This window comes from Xenopus laevis, chromosome 3S (assembly GCF_017654675.1).
Source record: "Xenopus laevis strain J_2021 chromosome 3S, Xenopus_laevis_v10.1, whole genome shotgun sequence".
NCBI classification, from domain to species: Eukaryota; Metazoa; Chordata; class Amphibia; order Anura; family Pipidae; genus Xenopus; species Xenopus laevis.
This window is the reverse complement of record NC_054376.1, coordinates 124,096,393-124,112,342: the sequence shown is the minus strand read 5'-3', so window position 1 is coordinate 124,112,342 and position 15,950 is coordinate 124,096,393. Positions and strand designations below refer to the sequence as shown.

The following is a 15,950-nucleotide window of genomic DNA, read 5'->3' as shown; positions in this document are numbered from 1 at the left end:
TCCTGACCTCGAGGGCCAACCCAAAAAAAAGTAGTAAACATTTTCCGACTGCCTGAGCAGATTTGGGACGTCCACAAGTCTATATAAAAAAGTTGCAAGTTCTGCTCCCCCACAAGATCCCTCACGTTCAGAGTTTGGCTCTTTTTAGTGTTTTTTTTTTTTTCTCCAAGATCTTGTGCTTTTAAAACAAAACAAAATAAAGAAAATCCCAGCCAGGATTGTTATCTAAGTCCTTCAATGTCCTCTAGTGCAGTTTTCCATTGTGTTACCGTATTCCTTCATTTCCAAGGGGAAGTGTCACTTTACAAGTGTGCAATAGAGCATAAAATATGGCACAAAATTAAACTTAAATAGAACTGTTGCAGACAAATAAAAAAATAACTGCAGCCAATGGACGATTTGTTGGTGGAGACTCAAAAAGAGGAATCACAGAGGAGGGATCAATATTTGGGCTGGTCAGGCTGAACACAGTGATAAGTAATTAACTAAAAAAAAAAAAAAAAAAAGGTTTTGGTTTCGTCATTATTTGTATTGTCCCTGAAAACGGTAAGCAGCAACATTTGGCGTCAGGCACACGAGTGGTTGAGGTGTTCAAGCAATGTCATCTTCCAAGCTTACCATCTGCCTCTGTAAATGCAAGACATAAAAGAGTTAGTGCCCAGTAGAGAGAGATATACAGTATACATTTCAAATCCATTGAAAATTTCTCAGTGCTCTTCTGCTATGTACATTGTTTTATTTTGTCATGCCATTTGCACCCCCTGTTTTTTTGTCTGACAAGTTGGCCTGTCAGAAAACCAAGTTAGTGATGCAGGAAGCTTCAATGCCCAGTGCTATAGCTCTTCTTCCATGGATTGATAGAACTGAGCAGAGAAGAACCAAGAGATGCCTCTTGCAAGCTTCTGCTATTATGCCTCCTCTCACTACTTTAATAGAACAGCAGAGGGTAATCCTGTAAATGTAAAACTACTAGGCTTGGGCGAATTTAACTTGTTTCGTTTTGGCAAAAATTTGCCCCCGGAAAAAATGTCACTGACGCCCAATAAAGTCTATGGGCGTCAAAAATTTTAGTCTATGGGCATCATGTCCGCAACGAAACAAGGTAAAAAAAATTCGCCCATCCCTAAAAGCTACTAATATCACAAAAACTAAAATGGAAAATGATCTCAGAAATTGGGTGTCCATTTCCCCTTTAAAATGAAGAGCATTAAAGGAAGAGCTCACCGAAGGGTAGGTGTAGCCATCCTGACTTCTGCAGATGTGAACTTGGTCTTCCTCTGTTGTTTTTTGGTACACTGGATTATCAAAGTTTATGCTGTTTGTATTTTTTAACCTCCAGTTCTTCCAGAGGAGGAATCCCCCGAAGGAAACAAGGCAAAGTATCACTAGAACGAGAAAGGCAATAAAACATTGACCGGCTGAAAACGCTTAATCATTTTACATGAAAGCAAGTTTCAAACTTGAGGCACTCTTAGGAATGGATTTCCATGTTTTATGGATAGCTTGACACCGCTACCCGATGTAAAGGCTCTGGAACCGTTTCACAAGATAAAAGCCAGCAGAAGGAAAGCCTTTTTGGATCCATTAGAACCTGTCATGGTGCCAAGCTTTGCTCAGTACAAAGTACAGTAGCGAGTTCCTGTAACTGTATCCATCTATACACAAGTAGTGGGCAAACTCACCAATTGGGAGCACTATGTAGAGAGCGGTGGGATGGGATCGGGCACTTTCAACTACTCCTGCTTCAGCAAATTTATTTCCCGCTTTTAAGAAGAAAGAAAATAAAGTCAGCATTTGTGTTCCATAAACATAATTAATCAGATGCGGTTGAAGATAATCTCATATACAAATGACTCCCCCTCCAACATCTGAGCTTTTTGTGACAATTACCCAAAATGCTTTATTATTTGAATGCTGTACTATAAAGAATGACTCGGCCTACCTAGTTGGGAATGAGTCATAGGCTCCTGTGTGGTATGGGCAGGCACTTTTTCTGTATTCATCCTCAGGGTTGTTTTAGGGGAGTTTGTGGTAGGCCTTGGCGGTGGTACAGTGGTGCTGACCATTTTTGGTCTCTGTGGAGCTAGAGTTGAGGTAGTCGAAGCAATTTTGGCCAGTGTTGTAATTCTAGAAGAGGGGCGGGCTGTTGAAGTGGTTGTGACTGGTGCTGATGTGGTGGTTGAGGTAGTGGCTTCTTGTGTCACAGGTTCTGGAAAGAAAGGAAACAGTAAATCAGAATTTGCTTCTTTCATTCAGCCGACGCAAAGTTAGCCATTGTGGAATTCAGAGAAATGAAGAAAGGGGCCCTACCTTTCATGCAGTTCCTCATGTCTGTCCCCAGGTGCATCCCATCTGGACAAGCGCAGGTGAATTTGGGAGAACGTGCATTGACGTGAGGTGCTGGAAGACACAGGTACTCGCAGCCCCCATTACCAAGATGATGGGATTCACACCAATTTTCAGCTGTTGAAAAAAAAAAATTTGAGATTACAGTTATTTAATGAACAATGTTGATGTTAGGTAATTCTATAATTTTCAACTAAGCTGTCCAATTGCTTCTCTGCATGGACATCACTATTCAATTGGAGTGCACAAAGTTCTCCTGGACAAAAAATCAAAATGATAATGCCTATGAGTCACCTGTAAGTATATCAGAAGGCAGTGCTACACACTATTTAAGAACGCCTCTTGGGCTCTAGGGCCTGCAATCTGACCAACCAATTGAATACCATTCACTTGTTCAACTAGAAGCTAAATTGATAAGAGAGAGAGAGTGGCTCATACCTTTTGGCTGCCTCAGGTTGTGGTACAAGACAATGTCCTCTGGAGACAAAAGATCTTCTGCCACTTTCATAATATTTTCACCAGTCAGTCTGTTTGCACTGAATATAGCCTCATTTTCAATGTCTGTCCAGAATACAAGATCCTAAAAGACAGAAGTATCATCATCAGTACACTTTCAAGAGATTACATCTAGTCTCCCTCCCTTAGTCAGATGTCAGACTACACATTAAATAACAGTATGATGTCCCTCACTATGTGACCATTTTCTGAGTATCTGTGGGTATCGTTCAATTACCTCAAAGATGGTGAGCCCAAACGGATGAGCTAGGTGGGTCTCGTCAGAGAGGACGGTTCTTCTGTTCTCTCCAGTAATATCAATGCAGGACAGAGAGTGAAGTTTAGAGTCCACCCAGTATAGCCGCTGACTGATCAAGTCTGAATATAAGCGACAAAGGAGAACCATTGATGCAAATAAACTTTAAACTATTACTGAACAAATCATTACTAGAGGTAGTATTCTTGGAAATCTGCCAGTTTTATATTTTTTTTACCTAATGTGATGCCATTGGGCCATTCAATGTTGTCTGTAACCAATGGGTATCTATCAACTCCATTTAAGCCTCCTTTCTCAATCTTGGCTGGGAGGCCCCAGTCAGTCCAATACATAAACCTGTAAAAACAAATAAGATTTAAGGATATAGCCAGGTAACCATGTAAATGTTTATATATTTCAACAGAGAGTTAACTGGATCTGTTCCCCAATCATTGCCAAAAGGGGTTACCTGCTCCTCGCTATAACTCTATACTCATGGCCATCATTTTTTTTCCTGTGAAACAACCATGAAGAAGACTTTTTTGAGGTGTTCTGCTGACCCCCCCCCCCCCCTATTTTATATATTAACCGTCTAATCCTAAGAACTTGAATATTAGCAATATTTTCATTTTGTTTCCATTTAAGGTGACAAAAACAGTTTCCAGCATGCTTACCCTTGAGATGGATCCACCACAATGTCCCTGGGCTTTGCCAGATCATCAGTGAAAAGCGTTTTCCTCTTCGATCCCTCTGTGTTGGCCACAGAAATGGTGCTGAACTTAGAGTCTGTCCAATAGATGTTCCCATGGATCCAATCCACTGCAATTCCATCGGGAGCTTGGATTTGGTTGCTGATCACAGTTTCATGGTGGGATGTGTTGTCTGCCTTATCCATTGATGCACTGATTATGGGTGGAATAAAGGACAGATTAGACCTTTAGCTTCTGAGCAGTAGGTCTCAAGACATTTAGCAAACAGCTGGTCAAAATCACCCTCTTGTTTCATGCCTTTCATTCAGATATTTTTTTATTACATTAAAGGAGAAGGAAAGGTTAAAACTAAGTAAGCCTTATCAGAAAGGTCCATCTAAATATACCAGTAAACCCCCAAAGTAGTGTTGCTCTGAGTCCCCTGTCAAAAGAAACACAGCATTTCTATCCTTCTATTGTGTACACATGGGCTTCTGTATCAGACTTCCTGCCTTCAGCTTAAACCTCATTGCCCTGGGCAAGAGCATGCTCAGTTTGCTCCTCTTCCCCCACCCCCTCCCTTCTCTGCTGTAATCTGAGCCCAGAGCAGGGAGAGACTCGGGCAGGAAGTGATGTCACACCATGTTAATGCTGCAGCTCCGATCCTAACCAAACAGAGAGTTTCTATAGCTTTTTACTCAGGTATGGTAAAACATTCTACAGAATAAATATAGCATTCTAGCTTGCACTATTGCAGCTAATCTATTGGCAATAAAATGCCTCCGTAGCTTTCCTTCTCCTTTAAGGTTACATAAGAAATAGTTGTTTGTTAAATATAGCAATATACATTGTCCCAAACACTTTTTTTCCAATTCAGTTGTTTTCAGATAGTTCACCAGAAATTAATTTCCATTTTTTATTTTTTACTGTTTTACCAAAATTAAGTCTTGCAGCTCAGTAATTCAGATGCAGACTCCAAACAATTTTACAACATTTAGTTGATACATTTCTCAGCAGCATCTCTGGAGTATTAGCAACTATTGTATCAATTCTAAAAGCTGCCTTTAATGAAACTCAGAGATTCTGCTCAGCAGGGACAAAGATAAGAAATGTATCAACTAAATGTATCAATTTAGAACAGTTTACAGGGTCAGCGACCCCCACTCCCAGAGCTGCTTTAGAAGGTTAAACATTGAAACTTTCCACTCCACAATATTAGAAAAACAGCCAGACGTAGAAAATAGAAAGTGATTGGAAAAAAGTCTCTCTCTGTGGTGAACTATCTGAAACCAACTGAACTAGAAAAAGTGTTTGATATTTAATTAATATTTTTCATGGACTAGAATGCTAAAAATGCCTTTAAGGATGTTGATCATAATGGGACAACATCACTAAACGTAGACCTAGCATTAATAAAGTAGGCCCATTTTTGCAATTACCTGTATATTTTCCTCTGAGTCAGGTCAGACCAGTAGATTTTGTTGCTGGCTATTTCCATATCCAAAGCCACCACATTCTTAAGACGAGGGATAAAGCTTGTGTATTCACTCCGATCCAGTGTCATCTTCCTCACCTCATGGCGGTTGGTGAAGAACAGGTAAGCCACAGTTCCTACACGTGTACAGTAACAAACAAAATGATGAGACGTGGGATATTTTGGCAGATGACAAGCACAAATGAGCTACTGGCATGTGACATGTTGTACTTACCAATGGATTTGCAGGATGCAGTCACTGGATCCATCTGATAACCTTCTCGGCATTCACACTTGTAGCCTCCATCAAGATTGATGCAAATCTGACTGCAGGTATTAGGATTCTCACATTCATTTATGTCTAGATAAAAGGGAAAAGAAAACTTTTTAGCACCTTCCATATGACTGAACTATAACTCTCAGTATGCCTCAATGACAAGACTTGCTGGTTCTTCAGCTAGAAATAGCGGAATATTGGGGGAAAACAAAAAGCATGAATTTAAAGACCCACAAACTTAAATTACCTTCACAGCGTTTCTGGTCTACGAGTCTGTATCCTTCGTTACACAAACACTCATATCCTATTTTAAGGTCATTGCAGATGTGGGAGCAGCCGCCATTGTTTCTCAGACACTCGTTTTCACCTGAAGAGAAGGGGCAAGTGTTAAATATAACAATCATTTTAAAAAAAAAAAAGGGAAGAATGAGGCAAGTGATGTTATTAGACCTCATGTGCCAAAAAGGTTGACACTCACCACACTCTTTAATGGGTTCATCTGTCCAGTCCCTGCAATCTCTTTTCTTGTCACAGACTTTATCCATTGTGATGCACTCGCCAGAGCGGCATTTGAATACGTCAGGGCCTTCGCATTTTGTCACTGTTTGCGGAAAAAGAAAATGGATACTTAAATTTTAATATAGAGATAAGGATAAATAATTTGAGACTCAACATATAGTTCATCAACACCATGGACCAATACTTGTAACAAATGGGACCCCATACCTGAGGTCAGTGGCCGTCTCTACTCTGGAAGAGCCGAATTTTCAGTTTATTAAAGGGAATTCGGCTCTTAAAGGGAACTATTGCGAGAACATTTTAAATGAGTTTCATCATACTGAAATAAGAACCTTTCTAAATACAATCATTAATATTTTGTACAATAATCAAGTTTATATTCACTATTGCTCTCGCAGCATCTGTTTCTCCTCATTCTGTCTTCATTCAGGAAGAATGATTCAATATATCTTTTAGGGGGGCTCCTTTTGCCTAGAACATGAATTAGAGGCAGAGCTCACTCTATTAAAACCACCATAAATCCTGTCTCTCTACATCCAGGATTTCTGCAAAAGGCAGTTATTTTGTTAGATTTTGTTTGTACTGGAATCATTTATTTGAGTGAGCTCTAATACATCTGCTAGGAAAGGGAGCCCCTCTTTAAGATATATTGGATCATTCATCTGACACCCAACTGCTGCATGAAGACAGAATGAAGAGAAACAGATGCTGAGAGAGAAATAGTGAACATAAACTTGATTATTTCAGAAACAATTCAGAATATTTAATTGATTGCATTTAGAAAGTTTCTTACTTCAGTATGCTGAAGCTTATATAAAATTTTAATTTTCGCGATAGTTCCCCTTTAAAATTACAACGGAGGGGAGGGGGTAAAGTGCCGGTTCCCAACTTGCCTCATGGCAAATACAGCACTGATTGTGAACACTACAGTCTGCAGTATTGTAGTAGGAAACAAAATGGGCCACTTCCTATATTTTTTCCAGTATTTGCAAATGCCAAATGCTCACCATTAACACAGCCCTCCTCGTCGCTAAGATCTTTGCAGTCATATTCTCGGTCACATTGGCGGCTGCCATGAATACATGTGCCATCGTTACACTGGAACTGATCTGGACGGCAGGTGGGTTTTACTAGAGAGAAAGAGATAGGCGTAAACAACAAAGTAAAAGGTTCTCCTTCCCTACATGAACACAGCACTACTGTGCGACTGGAGCTCTGCACAAGCTAGGGGTGATACGTACCACAGTCTTTCTCATCTGATTTGTCCTTGCAGTCATATCCCCCATCACATTTCCAGGACATGTGTATGCATTCCCCACTCCCACAGTGGAACTCAAGTGGAGCGCAGGGCTTGTCAGTCTTGATAGGTTCCCGCCCCTCACAATGCTCCTCATCTGAACCATCTTCACAGTCACGATCTCCATCACAGGCCCACAATTTGGGGATACAGATGCCTTTGTCTTTACACTGAAACATGGCTGGGTTGCAGGTGGGGGCAGGGCAGTAACTCTCATCACTGCCATCATCACAGTCCTGGTCTTCATCACAAACAAAGTCAAGGGAGATGCATTTTCCACTTCTGCATGTAAACTGGTCGTCGGCACATACTTTGCGGGCTAAAGGGACACAATAATGGGAATAATTAATCAACAGGAAGAAACAGGAATCGAGAGAGTAGAGAGAACATTTAAAGGGGTTGTTCACCTTCAAACACTTTTTGCAGTTTAGTTGCTTTCAGATAGTTCACCAGAAATAAACATTTTTTCCAACTACTTTCTATTTTCTACGTGTGACCGTTTCTCTGATATTGAAGTGTAAAGTTAAATTTTTTCACATTCTAAAGCAGCACTGGAAGGGAGGGTCACCGACCCTGTAAACTGTTCTAAATTGATCCATTTAGTTGATACATTTGTTATTTTTGTCCCTGCTGAGCAGAATCTCTGGGTTTCATTAAAGGCAGCTGTTAGAATTGATACAATAGTTGCTAATATTCTAGAGATGCTGCTGAAAAACGTATCAACTAATTGTATCAACTAAATGTAGCAAATTGTAACAGTTTAGAGTCTGTGCCTGAATTATTGAGCTGCCAGACAAACATTAAAGACATTAAACTTAGATATTGGAAAAACTGTAAAAAATTAAAAATGGAAAGTAAATGAAAAGTCTTTATTTCTGGTGAACAATGTGAAAACAATTGAACTAAAAACTTAGGTCAAAAAGACCTGCAAGCTTATTGGCTCCTATATGGGACCCTCCCGACAGCCTGCCGGACCCATATCTCAAGTAATGGATATTTACCAGGCAGGTTTGAAGAGCCTGTTGGGTTGAGGTCACTAAACGAAGGGGGTGCACTGGGCCAAGTGATCAGATCTTTGCCCCCATTATGATCCAATCATTGCCTGAGGGGGTGAACGATGTCTAAAGAGTGTATGCCAAGTTCTCTTTCATTCTAGCAGTTATACAGTGAGTGTACTTACTACAGTCGTTCTCATCTGAACCATTTTCACAGTCTGTCTGGCCGTCACATTTCCAGAACAGGGGAATACATCGGTTAAGCCTTCCACCACAGCTAAATTGGTCAGCGCCACATGTTACCGCCCCTTTAAAGAAAATAATAAGTAATAAGACTTAGTACAGATTTTTCCACCCCAATAACATGTGCCTTTGAGACATTTCCAGTGTACTTACGGCAAGTTTCTGAGGATTCATCTGATCCGTCTTTGCACTCAGCACTGCCGTCACAAATCCACTTGTACGGGATGCACTTCCCATCCCCGCACTGGAATTCATTCCTATCACACTTCCCAATCCCTAAAATGCAGAGTTAAGAATTGATCATGAATACTCAAAGTTCTTATGTATTGGTTTCTAATTAGTGATATATAAACATGATATCCAGGCCATTACAGTTATCAAATACCATTGTCAAGAAGTTGTTTTCATGGCCCATGGCCTGGGCTATTACAATTTCAGTATTTGATAAAGGAAGTGACCTGTGCACTTAGTCTGTACTGTGGCCCACCCCTGAGCAGGTTGGCCAAAAACGTATGTACGGGGTAAACAATGCAACGGCAAACAGTACTGTCTGCTTTTCACAGCCTGGGAGTAGAAAGTATTAGGGAAAGATCATACCATCAACACTGCATGACATGTAGGAAACCACCCAAAAGGGAAATTTGGTTGCAGATCCCAAGACCCAAGGCACATGACAAGTCCTTTCATATAGTCAACACTGAAGCATCTTATTCACTAGCCCATGTGAGCATCTTAAGTACATTCCATTAGACACAACTGGACTGAGTTGTATTTAACTCATCACCCCTAGTGATGAGGCATGAGATGTGTTCCTAAATGAGGAATAATTAAAATACAATTTCTCAAAACAAAAAAAAAAAATAAAACAAGCTTAATGATACAAGTCAGTTCATTTATTTTAAAGGAGAACTATTGTGAAAATGAAAATTTAATATAAGCTTCCTCATACTGAAGCAATATTCTGAAATAATCAAGTTTATCTTCACTGTCTCTCTCTCAGCATCTGTTTCTCTTCATTCTGTCTTCATGCAGTTGGGTGTCAGATATTCATTGACAGTTAGATCCAATATATCTTATAGGGGGGCTCCTTTCCTAGCAGATGTATTAGAGCTCACTCAAATAACTGATTCCAGTACAAACAAAATAACTGCCTTTTGCACAAATTCTGCAGGTAGAGAGACATGATGTCTGTTGATATTAATAGAGTGAGCTCTAATACATTGTCTAAGCAAAAGGAGCCCCCTATAATATAATATAAATGTATTGGATCATTCATCTGACACCCAACTGCTGTATGAAGAGAGAATGAGGATAAACACATGCTGAGAGAGGTATAGTGAAGATAAACTTGATTATTTCAGAAATGGTACAGAATTTTTAATCGATTCTATTATTTAAGTATGCTGAAGCTTATATTACATTTTCATGATAGTTCCCTTTTAAGTACAGTTCAATCAATCATTGCTGTACAGGCTTTACACACAGCTGTAGTCAGTAAGGAACCCAAACCCTGGTGTAACGGAGGATCAGCACACGTGTCACATACCAGGAAGCCGCCCCCAGCCCAAACTACCTCAGTCACGCACAGCGACAAAGGCATTTTCCATTGGTAAGTGCACAAACATCTAGGAGACAAATACCCAACCCGCCCTTGCTTGTAGGTAGAAACCAGTTACTATTTTGAGCCCCTCATTTCTCCAGTTTATTCCAGAATAAAACTCTAGCGGGAAGTTTTAGCCTCTAAGAATACCACAGAAGGCTTGTGCCATGCAGCAGGATAGTCTGAGCGGTGTCCGTTACACATAAATACCCAAGCGAAGGTCCAGAATAATGTTGAGTGGGCTTCAGAATGAAGCCCCTTCGAACCATGAGCCGTTCAAATCTTCCCCCGAGATTATATAACCGTTAGTTTCCCTCTCTGACTTCAAGGTTTATGTTTAAACCTAAAAACAAGGTAAAAGTGGTTTTCCATGAAGAGATCAGTTGACAGAATGACTTGGCAAAGAGCTACAGTCGCCTGCCCTACTGACTGATAAGACACTTTAAACTCACATGTACGTAATTTTGAGGCGCTATGTGCTTAGGGAGCGGACAAGGACACAGGTAAAGAAGCTTACAGGGGAAAGTGGGGGGTTCCAGTTGCGCAAATTACGAATCAGATTCATCCTACAAAGAAATGTGACCATAACAGGAATTTACAAGAGACTCATTATAACAAGTCTGTCAGGGTTCACTTCCAGTAACAAAAATAGCTATTGCAAAACAGTACACTGCATTTTTTCCCTCGTTATGAGATTAAAATCCAATTTATAAGAAAATTATGCACAGAAAATAAAAAAGGGATGACGTAAAATCATCTAATTTTATATAACCAAATGTATTTATCGTCATCTGAATGATCTGATGGCAAAAAAAAAAAAAAAAAATCTCCATGACAAATTAATTCTAAAGCTCAAAACTACTACAGGAAATGGAAAGGGGGCAGACATTTTTTGACATGAAAAAAGCAGGAAACTCTTTCGCACTGGTCTCAGCGTGGGTGGGGCTGCCTGGCCTGAATACAGTAGAATAAAACAGAATTAATGTAAAGCACACACTGAGTCACAAGAGAACATGGTGTGCCCTAAATTCATATTATAATCAGTGAAATGAAACGTCTTGTGCAATCTCGTTTTCAAACAGGTGCACAACGGAGACAGGAAGTATGTGCCACCATTTTATAATTTAGACATCTCACAGTTGAATGAAACAAGCGACTTCTTTGGCTGCTTAAGTATTTACTACTACTATCTTATCAAGTGATAAAAGTTCACCCTGAACTTATCGTAAGGGAAAATGTTGCCATGTTCTGGTGACATGTTTGAGACGACAGTTTCCGCAATGAGCAAATCAACATTAATATAACCCTGCAACCAATACAGGGACTATAAACATTTTAAGGATAAGAAAGTCATGAGGACAATGAGTGTTTTCCACACCTATTCAAGTATTTTTGATTTTTACCTTATCCCCCCTGATGTTCGACAGCACATCGGGGGTACAGACAACAACCATCTTGTCTTTTTCTTCACAAGTTGTGGGTCAGAAAAAAAAAATCTGCCATTTTGTATTTTTACTTCACACCATGATCAAGTTGAAAGATTTGAAAGTAGAAATATTTGCTGCCTTGCATTTTACCTCACAGACACGGCAGTCAAGTTCAACAACTAATCTGGGGCAGAAAAAGCTGACATTTTGCAGATTTTTACCTCACATTCAATGCACATCAAATTCAACAACTAATATGGGGTAGATAAAGCAGATATTTCGCCTCTTTTACCTCACATTCATTACAATCAAGTTTAACAAATAATCTGGAGAAGAAAAACCTGACATTTTGCCTATTTTTACCTCGCATTCATTGCAATCAAATTCAACAAGTAATATGGGGCAGCTAAAGCAGACATTTTGCCAATTTTTTTACCTCATTACTAATCAGAAAAAAGGGACTTGCCTAAATGTCAGCACCTCAAAAAGAAACACGTCCCCTATCGCGGTCTCCTCATGTAAATGGCGTTCACCTGCACAAATAGGCCGACATACCGTAAAATCGGCCTCATGGGGATTTTTCTCTACAAGGATGTAGGCAATAGGAAATTCCACAGTCTCTCATGCTTCTTTACACAGCAAACATTTTTTTCAAAATAACAATTGTTCTTAGTTATATTATATGGAAGAGGCCACAGTAACATTTCACATTTTGAAACCTAATTCCGAGTGTGAATTGTACCTACTTTATGGAAACTTTGACCACATCGCTACCCACCACATTTCCTTCTAGTGTGGGCAGCCATCACACATTCAAGCTATACTGAGACAGATATAAAGAGGCGGCAAAATGATAGTTCCTATATGTAGGAAATGGGCATTGAGTGCTGGGTATTCATGATGTTTAGGGAGCCCAGGTAAGAAGTTTCAGTATATGCTAAAGGAAAAATGTCTTACTGCTAAAGTTTATGGGGGACTTGTTGGGGCTGCCCATAAAAAAACATTCACCAGACCTATCGCTTATTTGCCACCTCACCCTTTAATCTGAAAACATAGTCTGCAAGTTAAGAGGCATGTTGCCTAGCTAAACAAAGCATTGCAGTCTGCAGCACACTTCTAGTGGGGGTGAGGCCCCTATAAATAAAAAAATGGCAGCGCCCCCCTATAAATAAAAGGCAGGGGCCACCTATAATCAAAAGGAAGGCAGGGGCCCCCTTTAAATAAAAGGAAGGCAGGGGCCCCCTATAAATAAAAGGACGTCAGGGGCCCCCATAATCAAAAGGATGGCAGGGACCCTATATATATATATATATAATATATATATATATATATATATATATATATATATATATATATATATATATATATATATATATATATATATATATATATAAAAAAGGACGGCAGGGGCCCCCTATAAATAAAAGGAAGGCAGGGGCACCCTATATATAAAAGGAAGGCAGGGGCCCCCTATATATAAAAGGAAGGCAGGGGCCCCCTATATATAAAAGGAAGGCAGGGGCCATATATATATATATATATATATATATATATATATATATATATATATATATATATATATATATATATATAAAAGGACGGCAGGGGCCCCCTATATATATATATATATAAAAGGACAGCAGGGGCCCCCCTATATATATATATATATAAAAGGAAGGCAGGGGTCCCTTTACATAATGGATAATAGCGGCCCTGCCATCTTGAGTGGTAGAGATAAGAATTAGGGGTGTGTATACACACAGACCCTCAACAAGCTGTTTTTGAAACTACAACTCAAACCCCAAGACATCAACAGTGGGGATTTTATATTTAAAAAGCAGCACAAAAGTCACTGTAATCTGATTTAGCCATTTGCTGGGGTTTAAAGTTAATCTGATAGCCCTGCCCTAACAATGGGGTTTACTACAAACAAGGAGCGGCCCCACAGCCACATTCATACACATAACGTCATCAGCAGAGAGCCACGCCCTCGCCTCATGCTCGAAGGCACTGCCTATCTACACATTTATGGCCACATTTAACCGACTGCAGCCAATGGGCTGCTTTCCATCACTGACAGCAACCGTAGGCGGAACCTTTCCACGCCGGTGGGCGGGAATTTAGAAAGACATCAAGCCCTCTCGCGCCTACCTGAGTCACACCCTTCCCTCGCAACGATTGGTCAACAGGGTGGAGGCTCGCAATCGGCAGATTTTACGTCAGCCAATCGGCAATTCATTCTCAATCCCGAGCCAACAGGAGGTGGGCGTATCGAACAGCAGCGGGCGTTTCCCCGCGCTTGTGTGTGAGGAATCAGGTTGTAAATGTAATTTGTGATAACGCTAATTACCGACTGAGGGATAAACCCCGTACTGTGTTGCCTGTTAGTGAGGGAGGTACGGGCTCAGGGGTAACAATTCTACCACACAAAATCGTACGGATGCTTCAAGGCTGGGCAGAGACACAGTTAATGGACTTGTTCTAGTGATGAGGCTCAGTATAGGAATGTGACACCTCGGCTCCTTGGTTGAGCTTCTGGGAGATGCAGGCAAGACAAACCCCCATGTATCCCTTCCAATAAAAGCCCCAGCCTCCCTACACTGACAGGACCCCTTAGCCCTGAACCAGCCCCAATATCACCACAAATCCCTCGCGTACAAACCTACTGCCTTTGGCTCGGTTGCCAGGAGTAACAAGTAACGTGCACTTTTGCATCAACCCCTCTAAATGACTCCCCACGATGTCCCCCTTTACCCCCTTTGCATCACAAGCTGCATGACCAAGGCTGGGTGTCCCCCTGAATATAAACAAATGGTATAACCCCCTAGCTGCACTCACCTGAGAAGGCAGACACATGGCAGAGCCCAAGCAGCAGGAGGGGGAAGGATACTGCAGGTTTCATCATTAAGGCTTCAGATCTTCCCTGTAACGTGTCAGAGGGGGGCCCCTTCTATCCTGGGTGCAGGGGACACAGCCTGGGTGCTGGTACTGCTGCTTCTGCAGGAAGTATGTTTAGGGCAGCCCTGAGTGAGTTTCAATTAATTCCCTTTCCCCCCCCCCTCTAACTGCCATCCCCATAAGGGGCGGGGCTTCCAGTGGTGTGATTTTTAAACCTCGTTGCATCTCATAGGCAGGGAGGAGCTACCAAAACGCACCATTTGACATAGCAGGGTAAATCCTGCCCCGCCCCTCCCTGTAGAAGCGACGCTATTGGGCGAGAGTCCCACGTCCCCACCCAAGGGATGAGTCACATTGCGGCTGTGACCCCTTGTATTATTCACACATAACTGGAATACCTGTGCACTGCATTCCTGATAACATAAACACTGGGGGGAATCATTGCAGCATTTGTATTTATATTGATTGCATGCTTACCTCTGTCCGACCTGCAGCTGTTGTTGAAACTACAATTTATAGATAGGTATGCACACTCAAAAGAAGGCAAGTATGGTATATTTAAAATAAAGTTTTACTTGTTTATGCAAATAATACACACAAAGCCACAATAGTAGGCCTGTATAATACAATACATAAGCTTACATGGTATATACCTAACGTTTAAACATAGCCACAATTACATAACAGTAAACAGTAAGTATTACAATTATACAGCAAGGAGCAGATACACCTACCACCAGTATGAGAATGGCCCCAACGTTTCGGCGTAAGCCTTTGTCAAGGGGATTATGTTTGCACCTCTTGCACTGTTTACCTACAGCATTTGCTGAATTGGTGTGCCCTCCACCCATTACTAAATGTTGAAACTACAATTCCCAGCATCACCCAATGCAGTAAGAGAAGCGCAGACTGGGCATTGTTGCTATATAGCCTCAGTGTTTGGACCCTTTGGTGCAGAGGGATTATTACTGAGCCACAGACAGCAGCACTTACACATGCCCCCAGAAATAAGACTGCTCTTACTACAGTGCTACTACTATCCTCTGCAAATAGCCTTGTCAATGGGTTTAGAACAAGATCTAGGGTATATCAGCAGTGATGCATAGACTCAGTTTTGCAAGAGGGGCTTCATGCAGTAATACAATCCATCTGCACCTATATCAGGATTAACAGGAGCCCCTAGACTAGAAGATCTCCTTTGCTGTGTGTCTCTCCCAGTTCACCCACATAATGCCCCTAGCCACACCCACAAACTGCACCTGCTGGTGGGAAAATATATTAAAGGGCAAGTAAGGACTAAATGACTTCAGCTGTTCAGCTTCCCAAGCCCAGCAGCCTCACCTTCATCTTATGTTACAACTTATTCCTTCAACAAAGCGTATGTGCATCCAAGACTGTCATCAATAATCATTAGCGCCCTCCCCCTAGGGGACC

General features: G+C 41.0%; 1 protein-coding gene across 1 annotated transcript; it reads right to left on the bottom strand.

Moving 5' to 3' along the window:
* Positions 1-488: 488 nt before the first annotated feature.
* Positions 489-14,544, bottom strand: ldlr.S (low density lipoprotein receptor S homeolog). Its single transcript, NM_001085642.2, is given in 18 exon segments — positions 489-627; positions 1,225-1,385; positions 1,683-1,763; positions 1,943-2,209; positions 2,311-2,463; positions 2,785-2,926; positions 3,080-3,219; positions 3,336-3,454; positions 3,772-3,999; positions 5,226-5,397; positions 5,496-5,621; positions 5,785-5,904; positions 6,016-6,138; positions 7,064-7,186; positions 7,298-7,672; positions 8,534-8,656; positions 8,745-8,867; positions 14,457-14,544. Coding segments are annotated over 18 exon segments (2,679 nt in total). The 5' UTR covers positions 14,524-14,544; the 3' UTR covers positions 489-591.
* Between the last annotated feature and the right edge of the window lie 1,406 nt (positions 14,545-15,950).